Source organism: Heloderma suspectum, chromosome 7 (assembly GCF_057233095.1).
Source record: "Heloderma suspectum isolate Gila_16-S chromosome 7, 16-S_ref, whole genome shotgun sequence".
Taxonomy (NCBI): domain Eukaryota; kingdom Metazoa; phylum Chordata; class Lepidosauria; order Squamata; family Helodermatidae; genus Heloderma; species Heloderma suspectum.
Window position 1 is genome coordinate 123,491,218 of NC_139464.1, and position 17,824 is coordinate 123,509,041.

The 17,824-nt window shown below is 43.6% G+C and overlaps 1 protein-coding gene across 1 annotated transcript in view; it reads right to left on the reverse strand.

Moving 5' to 3' along the window:
- Positions 1 to 386: 386 nt before the first annotated feature.
- The window catches only part of LOC146340295 (potassium voltage-gated channel subfamily KQT member 1-like), a 474,824-nt gene continuing 457,386 nt past the window's right edge, over positions 387 to 17,824 (reverse strand). The window contains 1 exon segment of the mRNA XM_084811380.1: positions 387 to 542. Within this exon segment, the coding sequence (XP_084667506.1) occupies positions 387 to 542 (156 nt within the window).

Here is a 17,824-nt window from a genome sequence, read left to right on the forward strand (position 1 = left end):
AAGAGTGCCTAGACCAGAGGATGGTGTTTTTAAACATGACTAGAGCCTTGGCATCTCTTTTTGTAGAAATTAAGCACTGCATAAAACCATCCTAGCATATGGAGTAGACTAATTTTACTTCTTGGTGGACGCCTCTCTGCTCCCACATGTTTCATGTCTTTGATCTTGCTGAATGTTCCCACATCCTGTTGATTCCATTTGATGATGTGAATGAAGAACGGGTGATGAGGGCATCAGGTTTAAAAAGAAGGGAAGATGGGGATTTACCTTGTCTCAATATCTCTGTTCATGGATCCACTTAATCAGTTGCAAACATCGCAACACTAGTTACAGCAATTTATGAAATAATGAGAAGATGGTGCAATATTATTCATGTTCAGCTGTTTTTACATCTTATGGCTCATGGGGGGAGAATCTGATGAGGACCGTAAGCACCTAGCTCTGGTGGTAGCTGAAGATGATGTCCGCTCTGGTGACTGCTTGCCAAATTGAGTCTGTAGAGCATTCAGGATGTCATTTAGCTTTTGGTCGATCTGTGTGACCTGTTGTAGAACCAGAAAACATATACTTTATCACTTGCTAAAATATACATTTGATTGTTATGTTTGTACTATCAAGATATATCAATTTTATACCAGTATAACTCTCATTTGGCTTCCATCTCCAAATTCCGGAAACTATAGTTTGATTAGGGTGCTAGGAATTTTCTGTTAATCTCTACCACCACAAGCCTACATTAAATTAGTTTGTGGTGTACATTTCTAACAATGAATGACAACAAATTATCTCACACTTCCTTCAATATCACAAGAAGACTTAGTTATGGAGGTTATGGTGATAAATATTAATTTAAATGTAATAAATCCTTTGAAAATCTGTTAAATATTAGTTGTTGGGACTAGTACTATTTTTGGTAGAAAGGTAGGGTACAAGTCAAATAAATAATAAATTATAGTTAATTCCTTTTGTTTATCCAGTCAAATGAGTAGTACACCTATTGTATACCCAGCCAAACAAGTATTATGGCCAATTTTACTGTGATGCAGAGTTCATTAAAAACACTAACCTATGTAGGCACTTCATGCAACTGGCATCACATTAAAAAAAGTCTCTTAGGACCAATACTATTCATATTTAGAGAGAAATAAGTCCTACAGTTCCCAGCATTCCTCAGCCAGCATGGACTTCTTTCTCTCTAAACATGCATAGGATTGCACCCCTAATTGGTGAGCGAGCCCATATGTGTGAAATATCTGCACATCTGAGTAATGCTTGGCCTCCATCAGACACATACTGCAGGTGCTTCCCTATAGCGCAATTTCACATGCCTGTAGTATGTGTGAATTAGTACTCAATCAGTTTTGCAAAAAGCTTTGTCAAAATTGAAAGGTCCCCCTCTCTATTAGCAGTCATTATGAAAGGGATGAAAAACTGTCAAGTTCCTTACAATGAACAATGATGTATAAGACTGTCATGTGACCAGTAATGAGATGTAGAGAGCTTCGGCTATTGGGCGGTATAGAAATGAAATAAATAAAATAAAATGTAAAATTTCTAGAAATTTTGAAACCATGGGGGTGGAGGTTGGTGGGGGGATGGAAATATATGCATACTTACTTTCTTATCAAACCTAAATGTATTTTACTGACTTAATAACATTAAATGCCTCATTTATAACTTAGCATATTAAGTGGCACTATTTTACTTTTTTTAAAAAAAATCATAAATAAAATACTAAATCTCTCTCTAACTTAACAAATAGCATAGTTACAATTAAATATCGTTATAACATGCTAAACCTACAGTCCCATTAAAATTAAGTTACCTTCCAATCAAACATGGGCATTAATTTCAGTTTTTTAATCACATGGAAATGGCTCTGTCCAGCCTAACCAACAACGCTTGCTTCTTGGAATGTTTGGGCTTCCAGTTTCTCTGACTAAAGTCACATGTTGTTTTGTGCTTATATGGTGGTGGGCTGGGCCAAGCAAGGCGGAGGAGTTAGTCAAGACAGAAGGAAAATATAGCAGAGTAGATAAAAAAATATGCTTGAAAATACAAAAAGATGGATTTTAAAAATTTAAATGGGATTTTTTTCGGGCCAATAACATCAGACTTTGCTTTGACCTATCTGTCATGAGCATTACGTTTTTGTTTGCTACTTAGTTTTTTGTGAGGGAAAGGCTGGGCTAAAACAGAGTGATACAGAAAGGAGCAACACTGAAAGAAAAACAGAAGAAGAAATTGTCCGGTGTGCATTTTTCTGTATTGTCATAGTAAGGCTGCAACCCTGTACCCACTTACGTGGGAGTAAGCCCCACTGAACTGCATGGAACGTATTTTCAAGTAGATACGCATAGGATTGTGCTGTTAACCTCAAACTGTCATAGTTGCTGGTCATAAGAAAGACCCGATATGGGCATATTTTAAAGACATCCCCTCTGTAGGTAAAAAGGGAACCTTGCAAAACATATACAGTGAGGCAAAGAGATGCAGAGCCTGCTTGTAAGAATGAAATAGTGTAAATAGCAGTCTATACTAATAGTCTATATTATAACCGTCTATATGAACGCGGCTTGGTGGTCAGATCTGCACCATTGTTCGGGAAATATATGACAAAGTTTCAATGAGAAACTTTATTTAAATCATTGATTTGAATCAACCCTTTCCCTTGCTGATTTAAACCATGATTTAAATCACTGATTTCAACAGCCTTGATTTAAATCAATCCAAAGCTGCAAATTTACCCAATTTCACAGAGAGAGAGAGAGTACAAACTACTGCACCTTATGCTACCCAACCTAGGGATGTCAGAGAATTGCGCCACGGATCTCGGTGAGGCTGAATGCCAGTGCATTCGGCCCCCCGAAATCCATGGCAGAACGAAGCCCCCCCGCCCCCCGCCCCGCGAAATAGGCCCGGAATGGAGCACCTACCTGCTGCCGTCCGCGCTGCGGCCATCTGCGGCTGCCGTTCGCTTCTTCCATATAGCCGTGATAGGCTATGTAAGTATTTACGTAGCCTATCACGGAAAAACTAAGGGAACGCAAATGGCAGCAGCTACGGCGGCTGCCATTTGCGTTCCTTTTGTTGTTGTTGCCGTGATAGCCTATGTAAACATTTACGTAGGCTATTACGGCGAAAAAAAAGAACGCAAATGGCATAGTGGCCACCATTTGCGTTCCCTTTTTTCTTTTTTTTTTGCCATAATAGGCTACGTAAATACTTACGTAGCCTATCACGGCAAAATACAGGGACGCAAATGGCAGCGGCTATGGCAGCCGCCATTTGCGCCCCTGCAGCCGGATGTCCTGCTGCGGCCAGAGGGGGGAGGGACGGAGCACCTCCCCCCCACCGCGAATGTCACCCTTCGAAAAGGTAAGTGACTCAAGCACATGTGATTTAGCTATGGCCATCTGAGAATTAGGACAAAGTAAAATAAAAGTTGAGGCAAAACCCATAAGTTTTGTAGCAAATAAAAGAGAGTGTACGTTTAGACCCAAAGTATCTCATACAGGCACAACATTAGCAACATATTTGGATATCAAATTAAACTTTGTAACGATAAAACCCTGCTTTACCAGCATTTTATCCATTTTACTCATTACTCATTTTTTTCTCTTCACATCTGTAGACCAATACAGGAAGCATTGCCCTCTCACTAATAGGCTTCATTTTCCCTTAGCTGTGTCTGATGATAGCTAATCTGATTTGCTACACAGCACCGTGATGTAATCGCATCCAGGATATAGTCACTGATTGGCTGAGATCGCTGAAGGAGGAATGAAGCAGAGAGGAGGGGAGTAGGATTAAGAGGGTTTTTTTTTCAGAGGTGTGTCTTGTATTGGCTGGCCCAAAATCTAGAGACATTTGGCTCAGTACTATCATGAATACCAGAATTACATGGGAAGGGCCCATTGTCAGGGGTGCCCTAGCTGCCTCTTACACTCTACTCCAATAGCCAACTCAAGACACAGACAAAAGGATTCTTTTCAAGGCTTTAATCCTTTTACAACTTAATGACTTTTTCAGATGCTAATCACCAGCGACTAAGCAAAGAACAGCACTGGGGAAAGATAGCAGAGTAGCCTATGCTTCAGGTTAGGCAGTTGGTCCCTGTTTGAAGGAGAATCACGGGAAGACCCTGAACTTATGGGCTAGGGACAGATCCTCCCTCTTTCCCTTGGGTCCTCAGGACGAGACTGTTGCTTGCGCGCCAAACGAGCGCTATGCCTCCTTTCCGCGCCCTCCATCGCTCGTCACTCCCTGCATCTGCGTCGAGTGTCTAGCAAGCCCCCCTCCCGCACTCTCTCACTGCCAGGGTCACTATCTATGCCAGGAATGCTGGCAGGAGGAATATCTTCCAGCTGCTGTGCCTGTGAGAGATGAGCAAGCTCCTCTCCCACGGATTGCTGTTCCTCCTCAGAATCAGAACTGCTCTTGGGTTCTATCGGCTCAGTTTCCACCCTGACACCCATAAGTCTTTGCCACTTGGTCAATACTCCACCAAGGGGAAAGTGCTGATTTGACTGGGAAAGAACCATTTGATTAGTGGTGGTTATGTCTCTCACACTTATAGAATTATACAACCAAAAAGTTGGAAGGCACCATGGAGCTCATCTAGTTCAACTCTGCTCAATGCAGGACCTGCAATGCAGGATGTAACTACAGCATCTTTGATGGATAGCCATCCAGCTTTTGCTTCAATAACTCTAGCACAAAAGAGCTCACTGCCTCTTGAGGCGGACTGCTCTACTGTTGAATACCTTTTACCATTAGCAAGTTTCCCCTCATGTTTAGCCGAAATCTGCTTCCCTGTAATTTCCACCCATTGGTTCTAGTCTTGCCCTCTGGAGCAACAGGGAGCAGCTTTGCTTCAGATTTGAAGACCACTATCGTGGGCTTCTTCACACAGAGCTTTTATCCTGCGATTAAGATTGCTCACTCATGGAGGTTTACGGGCTCTTTGGATGACGTTGACCTCCAGGCTGTCTCCTGCACTAAATCACCTTTATTCCATTTTTTTAAAAGATAGGAGATAATGAGCTATCAAATTACAGCACTTGAGTTCCACTTGAGTTCCCTCCATGAAAAAGGAAAAGCTGCAATAAGAGGAGCTAGACCAATGAAACATATGGACAACTCAGATAAGGGGAAGGAAGCGAGTGTAAAGGGAGTCCGTTGTGATCCTGCATTTAAAATGGAAGCAGAAAACCCCATTTTAAATGCAGGATTTTAGGCTGGTGGGGAGATGCTCCATGTCTCCCCTTAATCTTCTCTTCTCCAGGCTAAACATACCCAGCAATTTCAACCATCCCTCACAGGACTTTTTTTTTCCTGGTTGCCAGTCTGTTCGCCCTTCTCTGAACATGTTCCAGTTTGTCAATGTCCTTCTTAAAATGTGGCAACCAGAACTGGACACAATATTCCAGATGCAGCCTGACCAGTGCGGAGTCAAGTGGAATCCCGTGATCTGGATACTATGCTTCTGTTAACAAAGCTTAAGACTGTATTAGATTCATGTTCTGCTTATGATCCACAATGACACTAGATCCTTTTTTTTTTAACATGTATTGCTGTCAAGCTTGGTTTCTCCCCATCCTATATGTGCGCATTTGATTTTTGCACCTAAATACAGCACTTTACATTTATCTCTGTTGAATTTCATCTAGTTGGTTTCGGTCCAGTGTTCCAGCCTGTCAAGATCATTTTGTACAGTGATTTTGTCTTCCATGGTGACAGCTATCCCTTCCAGCTTTGTGCCACCTGTAAATTTGATATGCATCCTATCGAAGCCCACATCAAAGTAATTTATAAAAATGCTGAACAGCACAGGGCTAGGACAGAGCCCTTCACTCAAGACCTTCTTCTAGTTTGATACAGAACCATTAATGAGCACTCACTGAGTACAGTTGCTCAACCAGCTGTGGATCCACTTAACAACAGTATCATCCAGCCCACATTTTCCCACATTGTCAACAAGGATGTCATGGGAGACCTTCTCAAATACTTTGCTGAAATCAAGGTATATTATGTCTGCAGCATTCCCATGATCTACTACCAGATGAATAATATGATCAGAAAAGAAAATAAGGTTAGTCTGGCATGATACATACTGAATCAACCCATACAGTCTCCTAGTAACCAATGCGTTCTTTTCTGGATGCTCACAAACCAGCTGCTTAGTAATATGCTCTAACATTTTGCCCAGTATCTATGTCAAGCTGTCTAGTCTATAGCTTCCCCGATCTAACTTTTCTCCCTTTTTGAAGATTGGGACCCAGTTCCAGTTTTCCAGCACTTCACTCATTCAATTCTCAAAGTTTACAGCTTTGAAATCATGACAGCAAGCCATACCACTGCCTTGACGAATAGCATCATAGGGATGTAGCTCCCACACGGCTTCATGTGTGCATGAGTATGTGTGTAAAGTAAGCTTATTCAACAGAGGTACTGGCTTGGGAGGTGCCAAGACTGGCTTGGGAGATGGTGGGTTCTCCTTTGCTAGAGGCATTTAAACAGGCTGGACAACCATTTTTCAGGGATGCTGTAGCTGCATCTTGCATTACAGATCCTGCAATGAGCAGGGGGTTCGACCAGATGACCTCTATGGTATCTTCTAACAAAAATAACCCCCTGCCCTTTCACTGCTATTAGCCCCAGGAAGCAAGCTCCGTTGGTGTCATGGTGGGATTTCTGTCAGGTCTGTGTTATGGAAGTAAAGGGTTAAATCCCCCCTCATGTGTTTCAGTCCCAACAAAAAACAGACCCCCTCTGCCTGCTTTTTTTTCTTTTAAGATGCAGCAGCAAATGATACATTTGGCATCATGTGTAGTTTGGCCCTAAAGTTTAAGGTGAGTCAGCTCTAGCTCTAATGATCAAAAACCCACTATCAGCTTGTTTTCCATCCCTTGTTCTTCTGATGTTCTTATGAATTGCATAAGCTTTTCTCCCAGGGTTAATAGGAGCAAGTGACACGTTTGGCATCACATCTAATTTGGCCCTTACTCAGAGCCTTTTAACAGAAGTCGTTGCCAAATATTTGAGTCATTATTAAATGATACTTAGGAGGTGCATTCCAGTATTGGCTTATAACACACTTCTGCTCCTACAAGAACTACGTACAACTACTATTATTGCTTCTGCTACTACTCCTAACTGGGATCTGAAACAAAATGTTGCAGTGTATCCTCAGTTCCTAACAGGAGTGCTCCTGTTCAGGGTTCCAGCAGGCCCTTCTCCAGGATAACACATTCCAATCTCCCCACCACCAGTTTTCCATTTTTCTTTTCCCTCTGACCCCTGTAGTCCCCAGAGGGAGGGGCCTGCTCATGCCATTCCTGTGTGGGAGGGCTACCCCACAGCAGGGGAGGGGGACAGGCACATAGCTCTGTCCCTTGGCCTAGTGATCTCCCCTGGCTTTAAATGGTCTTGGCTGCAAAACTATGCACTGGTTAGGGAAGTCTGTCCCTAGTAGCTGAACGTGTTACTGCAGGCTTCAACCTCATGAACACATGTAAATTTATTACAATCAATTAACGTATTTGAAAAACAAAATAAACCTGAGGTGCACACCCCTGATGTTCCCTTAGTAAACATGCCAAGTTTCAGGTGTCTAGGTTTTATGGTCTTGGCGCTATGGCTCTGACAGATGGACAGACACGCATTTTATTATTACAGACGATGTGTGCCTATGCTGAGCATTGTGGCTTGCATTGTGGCTACCGAGACCTATTCTGCTGCACCTTGCCTCTTTATACACTCCTGCCTTCTGTACTTCTGCAAGCTGGCTCAAGACTTCTATGCTCCCATCATAGCTCTTCTGCTCTCCTGTCCACGGCATCAGCTTGCACACAAGGACCTGGGGCCTCAGCAGCACCTGAGGGGGTCAAGGCTGTGACCTCAAAGCCACCCATCCCTGATATGGCCATGGCCTCTGCGGAGTAGGATGCTTACACAGCTGTGTGGAGTGTGAGAACATAAAACAGGGAGGAACACAGGGCAAGATCTGACATTAAACAGGTTCATCCCAGAGTCTCCATAACTTTGATAAAGTTATAGCCCTTGCAAATATAGATGGTCTTGTCTTGACAGAGCTTCAGATGTAAACTGTCAGTACTTGGACACTCCATTCTGATCTTACCCAGTGACAAGTTTGCTCAGAGAAGTAGTGGCAGTTCAGTATTCACATGTTTCCTGCGCATAAAGAACACCCCATCAGGGAAACAGGCACTGAGTGCAATGCTTAAAAACACACAAATCTTTTTCTATGCCATAGTTAGCCCAGCATCCAAAGAAGCCATTTGGATATTATGTGCCTTTAACACCAAAACATACATTTCTTCTGCGTACTACGTAGGGAAAACATAACTTTTTCACACACGCCATAACTAGTCTTTCAGAAATCATACAGGATGGCATTTTGCTTGTTGTTTTACTAGGGAAGAAAGAAAAGCAAGATTCAAGGGCCACAGTGGCATAAGATTTGACATAATTCCTCATAGGATAGGGGTTACAAACTGAAGTCATGCAAAGAAGGATGGAGAGAGACAATTACATGTTTGGCTAAACAGCTAATTGACTGAGAGTCTGGAACTAGAATTTAAACGGTTAAGGGTTTCGGTTTTTTCTTCTCTTAAAAAAAGCCACAACAACCCACTTCTTGAAAAGCCTGTTTGTCTGCCGCCAGTCCTGACTCAACACAACCTTTAAGAAATGATCACACAGATCCGAAATTAAAAATAGAGCCACTTGTCTAAATGACACAACATTAAGAGCACTAAAAGCAGAGAAATGGGACCAGACAGACAGAAAATAGCTTAGGGCCCTCCCCGATGATTTAGAAAGCATTTGGAGACTGCTCTCAAGCGCACATTTGGCTTCTTGGTATAGGTTATTTCATGCTATTTCTCTTTGAGCTTTATGTTTTACTTTTCTAATGATTTAATGGAAATGAGAATTGGTAATAGCTTATGCATTTTTCCCTGAAGGGAAATAGCTGTTTTAGAAAGTTCCTTTTAAACAGCCTTATCAACAGAACTGACAGTTGCGCAACCTTGGCAAGGTAACAAGAGAGCTGAAAATATCATCTGCATTTATTTGTTTTTCAATGAGCTGAATCCAGACTGAGTCATACTTAGAGTAGACCCATTGAAATCAGTGGGACAAGTTAGCTATGTCTCGCTTATGTCCCATTGATTGCAATTAATCTACTCTAAGGGCTAAACTACATGCTGTGTTAAATATGTAGCATGCAAATGATCCTGACATACTACTGGCGACAGCTTTGTCTCAGTACATATTCCAGCATTTGGTCCGTATACCTCAATCTCTAGGAGTGAATTGGAACAGGAGCTGCATCATTATTATTATTGTGATTATTATTTCTTTTTAAACATTATTTTGTAATTATTTTTATTGTATGTTCATTTAAGTTCTGTCTCTGCTTTGTATTTTTTATATCAGCGTGAGTAGTTTTATTTGAAAACATCATAAAAGTTAAATAAAAATTATGAATATATATATATATATATATATATATATATATAGTAAGCATACAGGGCCCCCAATCTGGACTGGGACCAGCACACATGGGTAGGGGAAGTATAAACCTTCCCAGTCAATCACTCCCCTGCCTAATTTGCCCCTCCCCCATGTACAGGGGCGGGGAAAGAAAATAAGAAAAACTCAATTGATTCACTACTGGGGAGCCAGCACCGAAAAGGGCCATCCTCTAGTGGCCACTTGCTAGACCTCATTGAGAAGACCTTAGAGAAGAGCCTTAGAAGGTGATCTTAGGCTGGGTAGCAGAGATGGACAAATCTAGTTGTTTCACTTTCCATAAGGTTCATTTTTTTTTTTCCCAAAGCACAGGTTCATTCTGTTTATTCATCCGTTTGCATATGTGTGTTTTTTTAAGTCTACACAAAAGTTCATACACATTGTCAGGTGCATTTTCATACACTTGAAGATTCGTATGCAGTTTTGTACCGAATGTCCCTTAATGTACATTTTTTGCCAGTAATTTCCCCCAATATATACATTTCTGTGCACTTTCTCCCTTAATGTACATTTGTTTGTTTGTTTGATTTATTAGCCGCCCATCTGGCTGACTACCCGGCCACTCTAGGAGACATACAATACTAATAACAAATTTACATAATCAACTGAACAAAACCCCCAAAACAAAACAGCACTGCTCTAAAAAAAACCCTAACCCACCCCAAATGCCCACCTGAACAGCCAGTTTTTTAAAGCCCAGTCAAAGCTCATCAAAGAGGGGGCATGGCGGAGGTCACTAGGGAGGGAATTCCATACAGTGGGGGCCACCACAGAAAAGGTCCTCTCCCTAGTCCTCACCAGCCTAGCTGTCCTGGCTGATGGGACAGACAGAAGGCCTACTCAGGCCGATCTCACTCAGCGGCGTCCCTGGTGTTGTTGGAGGCGCTCCTCAAGATAGACTGGGCTGGAACCGTATAGGGTTTTAAATGTCAATGCCAACACCTTGAATTGGGCCCGAAAAACAACTGGTAACCAGTGCAACTCCTTCAGCACTGGAGTGCTGTGGTCTTGCTGATGGCTGCCTTTAGTGAGAAGTGCCGCCACATTCTGCACCAGCTGCAACTTCCGAACCATCTTCGAGGGTAACCCCACATACAGCACATTACAGTAGTCTAGGTGAGAGGAGACCAGGGCATGAACTGATGGGAACAGATGGTTAGGGAGATAGGGGTACAGCCGCTGTATCAGATGGAGTTGGTACAGCGCTGCCCGGCTCATGGCTGACACCTGAGCCTCCACGGACAGCTGGGAGTCCAAAATGACCCCTGGACTGTGGTCCTGGTCCTTCAGGGGTAGCCACACCCCATTAAACACCAGGTCAACATCACCCAACCTCCCCTTGTCTCCCACCAAAAGTACTTCGTTTTGTCGGGGTTCAGTTTGGTTGATTCAGCAATAGTATGCATTTCCTCCTCTCCCCCCCCCCCCAGTATTAGGGCAATTTTAGAGCAATGTAAGGATTTTGTTTGCTCTTAATGACATCATCAGGTAGCCACACTAATATGCAACATAATGCTGTGGCATTCTCACATTCACCAGTAATCCCTGTTTGGCTGGGATCATACTGTGCAGAACGACGCCTTAAAAATATGAAATAGCTGTATATCAGGGCTGCAAATTAGCACACCCACCTACCCAACAAAAAAGGCCATTAGTTTTTTCAAGGGAACATTTGCATGCCTCAGAAGCCCACTTTTAACCTAAAAATGTTTTGAGTGTAAAAATTCAGTATAACACTACTTCTGAAGAAGTACGCTGTTCCCTAAAACATACTTTTTAATGGTTTTTACCCCCACCCCGCCCCACCCCCAATGTCACATATTAGACAACTAGCTACGGGGCATTTTGAACATGATGCAGCAATAAACTAGAATTTGGCAGCAAGTATAAATCTAACAGGGCACCTCAACAAATCCTGGCTTGGATAGCCTGTATCTCTATGATACACTTTCAAACACCTTTTTGTGTGTGGCTTGTACCTAATTTATGGAGTTGGGGGGGCTGTAGGGAGGAGGCAGATTAGCCCCTTCTGAGTTTTGCTGACCAAAGCAGTTTCACCAGTGGAAAAATGTGACTGGATTTCACCCAACGATTTTAGCTTTGTAAGTAGATAATACTTTATAGTATTATAAAGTACACAGCTAAGTAGTCAATCATTTGCCTGAGCTGATGGGAGGAAAAGGAGGCCACCTGGAACAAAGGTGATTGGGCAATATCTGAGAAGAACAGATGTTGGCTGGCCTCATGGCAGCATTTTATTTCACTCTATATTGGCTCACCTGAGGAAAAGGCTTTGTTTGACTACTACACAGGTATGTGCGATAATATGGGACAGCAGCAGAATAAGAGTCAGTTTCCTTTTCTACAGTTCAAGTACAATCCAGCCTCCCTAAGGAATCTGGGAGAGAGGACAGTCACACTTTATTTTTATTTGTAATTATTTGTGCTGATTATGCTTTATGACAAATGTTCTTTCATATTATTATACCTGAGTTTTCTGGTTTTTTGGCCATGAGAGCTACAGGTTTTTGTTTTGTTTTTACACCCCACCCCCAAACCAGAGATTATTCCTGTTTCTGTATTTGCACGTTACATTTTTAAGTGCACCTTAAGAACATAATGTATAAAGAAATCCTTACTTTAAAAATAAAACATTCAGCCACCTCACCCTAAGAAGTAAGGTAGACCCCCAAGCCCCTCCGCTCTGAAGATATGGCGTATGTATGTCAATGCAAGTGCTTTGCCAGGCAAGAACGTGGCAGGAGAGAGCATCTCATCACAGCAGGAGTAGAGAGGAGTTGTGCTGCAAAGGCCCCTTGGACATGCGCAAGGATCGAGCAAAAGGAGTAAGTTGGAAACAAGTCACCACAAGCCCCAGAAAGGCTGATCGTCTCTTGGCCCCATCGTGGGTGAGTGATTGAAGAAGCAGCCTGTGGTGGCTTGTTCTCAGGGTGGCTTATCATGATGTGCAGAACAGCCCAATGAGTCTACAGCTCAACCCTCTTGTGAAGTTCAGGCCTGGCTCGTAGTGGGCTCATGACCAGTGAGCTGTCCCTGACAGCCCCCACCCCCACGCAAATGTACCCTTGTGAGGTGGAGGGGAAATGGCAGCAGGGAAACAGGAGAGGTCTTGTGGGCTGTATCTTTAAGACAAGTTCTGGACATGTTTGGGAGTGTCCATTGCTGCTGGAGCACAAAGGAATTACATTTTTAATGCCACCAATAAATTGGTCCATGAGGCATTGGAAACTACAATTCCCATGGTCCTCCATGGCAGTGGGCCCAGGAACATTCAATCCATCAGGATGGGGCTTACAAAGCTCTTCCTATTACCAGCCAGTCCTCTCTGCCACTGGTTTCCTTCCACTAGGAAAGGATAGGTTTGCTTGGAAAGGTCCAAGCTCTCTCAGAAAACTCTTGGAAAAACACATGGAAAGTTTTTCTGTGACTTAAAAAAAAAAAAAAGTTTGTAAAAATCAGAACTCACTGATTTCAACAAGCAACCGCCTCTGTTTTCTTGCTCAGTGCAGCAGTAAAGAGGAAAAGTTGTCACAAGTGAGCAATGGATCTAGGCCAATTGGTTTATGAAACCAGGGAATCAAGCCATAGAATTTTCAAGGAGACCCGATACTCTCTTTGCAGACTCCATGGAGACAGGTGAGCTTGGCAGCTGTCCACTGGCAAGCAGCAATAAAACAGCTGCTCTTCATCATGCTGAAATATTCACAACACATCTACTTACATATGGCACTCCTTAGTTCTGTTCTGTAAAGAAAGACTGGAAATTTAGCTGGAGCTCACAGTTACATTATTCATATATTGAAACTTATATTTGTGCTGTGGGATAAGGAAATTAGATTTTTTCATAGCAGGATGAAACTCCATCACAGTAGAGTTGTCACTAAAGTTTCATGTAAAGTGAATTTCAAAGCAAGTTTACAGGTTCCCCTTCAGGTAAAACATGAGAGGAATTTTGAGGGGAGATACTACTTTCAATAAAGTACCGAAGTACTCTCAATACATAAATAAAGCTAGCAAAAAATAAAGCTAGCAAAAAAGAAGAAGACCTTTTTATTCTCCCAGGCATTTTAGCATTTTAGCTTTCTAGACCTTTAGCTTTGTTGTTTTAAATCTGTATTTTAAATTCCTGCACTGCTGCTAGGTTTTATTGTGGTTGTATTGTTATATTGTGGTTTTAATGTTCTATATACTTTAAATTGTTTTATTGTGTGCCGTTTGGTTTTAATTTTTGTGAACCGCCCAGAGAGCTTCGGCTATTGGGCGGTATAGAAATGAAATAAATAAAATAAAAATAAATAAAATAAAATTTCTCAGGGAAGAGATTCCGCGCACCCCTAGGTTGTTACATATTTTCCTAAAGCAAAAGTTCAGGGAAGATTTGGGAGTTCCTGGCTGGCCAACATATCAGACCAGTACTTTTGAGATACACAAAAAGTTTTCATAAGGCGAGCAAAATTGTTAGGAGGGTTTTGCACATTCCAGACCAAACTGTTTTAGAGCCATTTTCACATGTTACTTTTGGTTAGGGCTGTGCATGGACCCCCCGATCCAACTCAGAGGCTGCTTTGGGGCTTCTGAGACAGGCCCAATTCAGCTTGGGCTGATTCCCCCCCCCCCCCGACTTTCTTTGGCCTATGCATTTCTTTCCGGAAATACAGGGAGGCGCCATTTTAAAAATGGCTCCCTCCAGAACAACAGGACGACTGCAGGCGCGTGTCCAGAGGACCCAAGTAAGGAGCCGGGGGCTGGATGGCGGCAGTGGCGGAGGTGTGGCGGCTGGGCTTCCGGATCACTCTGACGCACACTGAAACACTTTGGAGCAACCTGCTTTGCTTTGGGCCACTTCGGGCCCCCTCAGCTTCACCTTGGAGGTGGCCCAAAGCGGCCTGAAGCATCCTGCTTCAGCTCGGGCTTTGGACCAAAGCGGTGCACAGCCCTACTTTTGGTGGCCTTCTTTACTCATGAAAATTGTTTACTTGCATGAGAAGTTTTAACATGTGTGCCAAGTCTGAGGCACATGGTTCAACTGCAGCAACACCCAAAACTACAGAACCTTCAAAATGTACTATAGACCATGGACGTTACTATGCACATTACACGACAAGTGAGTAATAATGCAATCCTATCTATATCGACTGAGAAGTAAAGCTTATTGAGTTTAGTGGAGCTTACACCCAGGTAAGTAGGTAAACAATTGCAGCCTAATGACACAATCCTATGGCTTCTAGACAACGGCTAGACAGCCATAGGGGTTTTCGGTTTTAGGGAACTGATCTTGGAGCCAGCGCTCTGAGGTTGGTTCCCAGAACACTGCCTCTCCACCCCTCCCCCACCCCCTGGTAGGCAGCACGGTTCGCCCCCGGCTCCCCACTTGGAAGGGTGGCACAGAGCAGGGGGAAAGGGGGGCATTCCTCTGCTGGGGGGGGGATGGAAGAAGCACCAGTACAACACTTCCTATGCCTCATTTGGGCTCCCACCTCCCGTGACATTTGCGGTGAGGGGGAGGCGCTCCGTCCCTCCCCCCGAAATTCTTTCTGGCTGGCTCTGCTCTGCAGAGATTCTGCGGAGCTGCCGGCCAGGGCTGCCCGCAACCGGTCATCCGGCCGCTGGGCAGCCTGCAGGGACGCAAATGGTGGCCGTGTAGCCGCCGCCATTTGCGTCCCTGTATTTTGCCGTGATAGGCTACGTAAGTATTTACATAGCCTATCACGGCAAAAACGAAACAAAACAGCGAACGCAAATGGCGGTGGCTATGGTGGCCGCCATTTGCGTCCCCTTTTTTTGCTGTTTTAGCCTACGTAAATATTTACGCAGGCTATTATGGAAAAAAAAAGGGAACGCAAATGGCGGCCACTATGCCATTTGCATTCCCTTTCCTCCCCCCCCTGTAATAGCCTACATAAATATTTACGTAGGCTAAAACGGCAAAAAAAGGGGAACGCAAATGGCGGCCACTATGCCATTTGCGTTCCCTTTCCTTCCCCACCCCCCCCGTAATAGCCTACGTAAATATTTACGTAGGCTAAAATGGCAAAAAAAAGGGGAATGCAAATGGCGGCCACTATGCCATTTGCGTTCCCTTTCCTCCCCCCCGTAATAGCCTACGCAAATATTTACGTAGGCCAAAATGGCAAAAATAAGGGAACGCAAATGGCAGCCGCTGTAGCCGCTGCCATTTGCGTTCGCTGTGTTGTTGTTTTTTGCTGTGACAGGCTATGTAAATACTTATCTACTGGTGAGCAGAGTAGGGGCTGGGGGGCGTCCAGAGAACCCGGATGGGAGAGAGTTCTCACATCCCTAAGTAAAACCACTACAATGATCTCTGTCTCTGAAATGCAGCTGTTTTTCTCCAGTTATTCAGTCTTCCCCCCTCCTCTACCACTGTCATTGATTGGAGATTGCTGGGTTACGTTCAGCCCTGATTTGGCAACAAAAGTTTCCATTCGCCAAAGCTCCCTCCCTCGCTCCCTTCTCCTCCTCCTCTTCCTCCTCCCTTCCCTCCTCCTCAACCCCTCACTGAACTTTCTCAAGTTGATACTTTTGGTGCCAGGCTGTCTGGGTTGCTCAGAATGAATCACCAAGTTGGACGAGGCACTTGGTCTACAAGTTGCTTCGCTTTGGGGTGCCTCGATGCTATTCTGCTCTGCCTCATATCACACGGTGGCACCTCTGAAGCAGCCCGCTTCAATTTGTTATTTGGGCTTTGGATCGAAGCGGTGCACAGCCCTATAAGGAAATACATATAGGGAATATTCTGCCCAATTGTTCAGGAAGAGGTAAACCTGATTCTAGCTTCCTGGGCTTTTGCCAATGAGTGCAAAGGCACTGGGCTGATCAAAAAGCACTTATTTTAAAATTGTATTAAAATATAACCATATTCTGTTCAAATACTTAATCAATTAACATAAATTTAATTTAAATATATTAAATACATGCATTTGGAGTTTTGGCTGTTTCACACTGAATTATGATTCCCTACCCCGCTTCCTCATGTCCCCACCAACATTTAATTTCTGACCTGGTTGATGCTGGTGCCAAAAGGTTTCTTTTGATGCTGTGGAAGAATGAAGTAAAGCACCCCACTATGCGTTAAAGAAGTGCCATGGAGAAGCCACCACCCAGAAACCATTTCAAATGGCGTCTGTACAATAAAGCTAGCACGTACGTAGGCCATCTCCTAAAAATATTGTTGTTGTTCAGTCGTTGAGTCATGTCCAACTCTTCGTGACCCCATGGACCATAGCACGCCAGGCCTTCCTGTCCTGCGCTGTCTCCTGGAGTGTGCTCAAGTCCATATTCATTGCATCGGTGATGCTGTCTAGCCATCTCATCCTCTGCCATCCCCTTCTCCTTTTGCCTTCCATCTTTCCCAGCATCAGGGTCTTTTCCAGGGAGTTTTCTCTTCGCATTTGGTGGCCAAAATATTTGAGCTTCAGCTTCAGTATCAGTCCTTCCAAACCTCAAAAATGGGTTGTTAGGGCTGGTGATTTGAAGCCTAAGCTGAGCCAGCCAGAAGGTGAGGGCAGGCTGAAGCAGCTCAGTCTTCATGTGAGCAACAGGATGCTTAGACTGAGGTGCAGGCTGGAATGAAGAAGCTGTATAAGGCCAGGCAGAACCACGTTGGCCTTTCTGAAGTTGTAGGCGCAGCAGTACTACCCTCTGGCTATCTGCATTTGTGGTGCTGAAACAACAGAAAGCAGGCCAGCAGTTTCGTCCTCTGGCAAGCCATCGTGATGGCATCGAGAGGAAGATCCCTGGGTCTGGCTGCTCAAATGTGGCCCCAGTTTGAGTCTGCGGCACTTTACACTGCTTGAGCTAAATCACATACATAATATAATAAAATAATTGGACCCAACTATGATTGAGAGCAAGGGGAACTTTAATAATGAATTAGCTTAATGTGATATGAAGCTCAAAAATACATCTGTACTTCCAAGAAAAATAGCTATTCTGACATATAGAATCCATATAAAAATGTAGGGGGGTGGGGGAATGACAACCCGACCTGTAATCCATGTGATTATCTTGTTTTAGTTTCCTGTTCATTCTTGTTTATTTTCATTCCACCAAACTTATCTATGAAACTCCATCATTTCCCTGCCCTCCCTTCCTTTATCCCAAACATACCCACCCATTCTTAGGTTAGGTGTTAGGACCCTGGTGACCTGGAGCATGCACATTTTACTTTGAATACTGTTTCATTTGTTTTGGTTTCCATCTACCTTTCCTGTTTAAATTAACA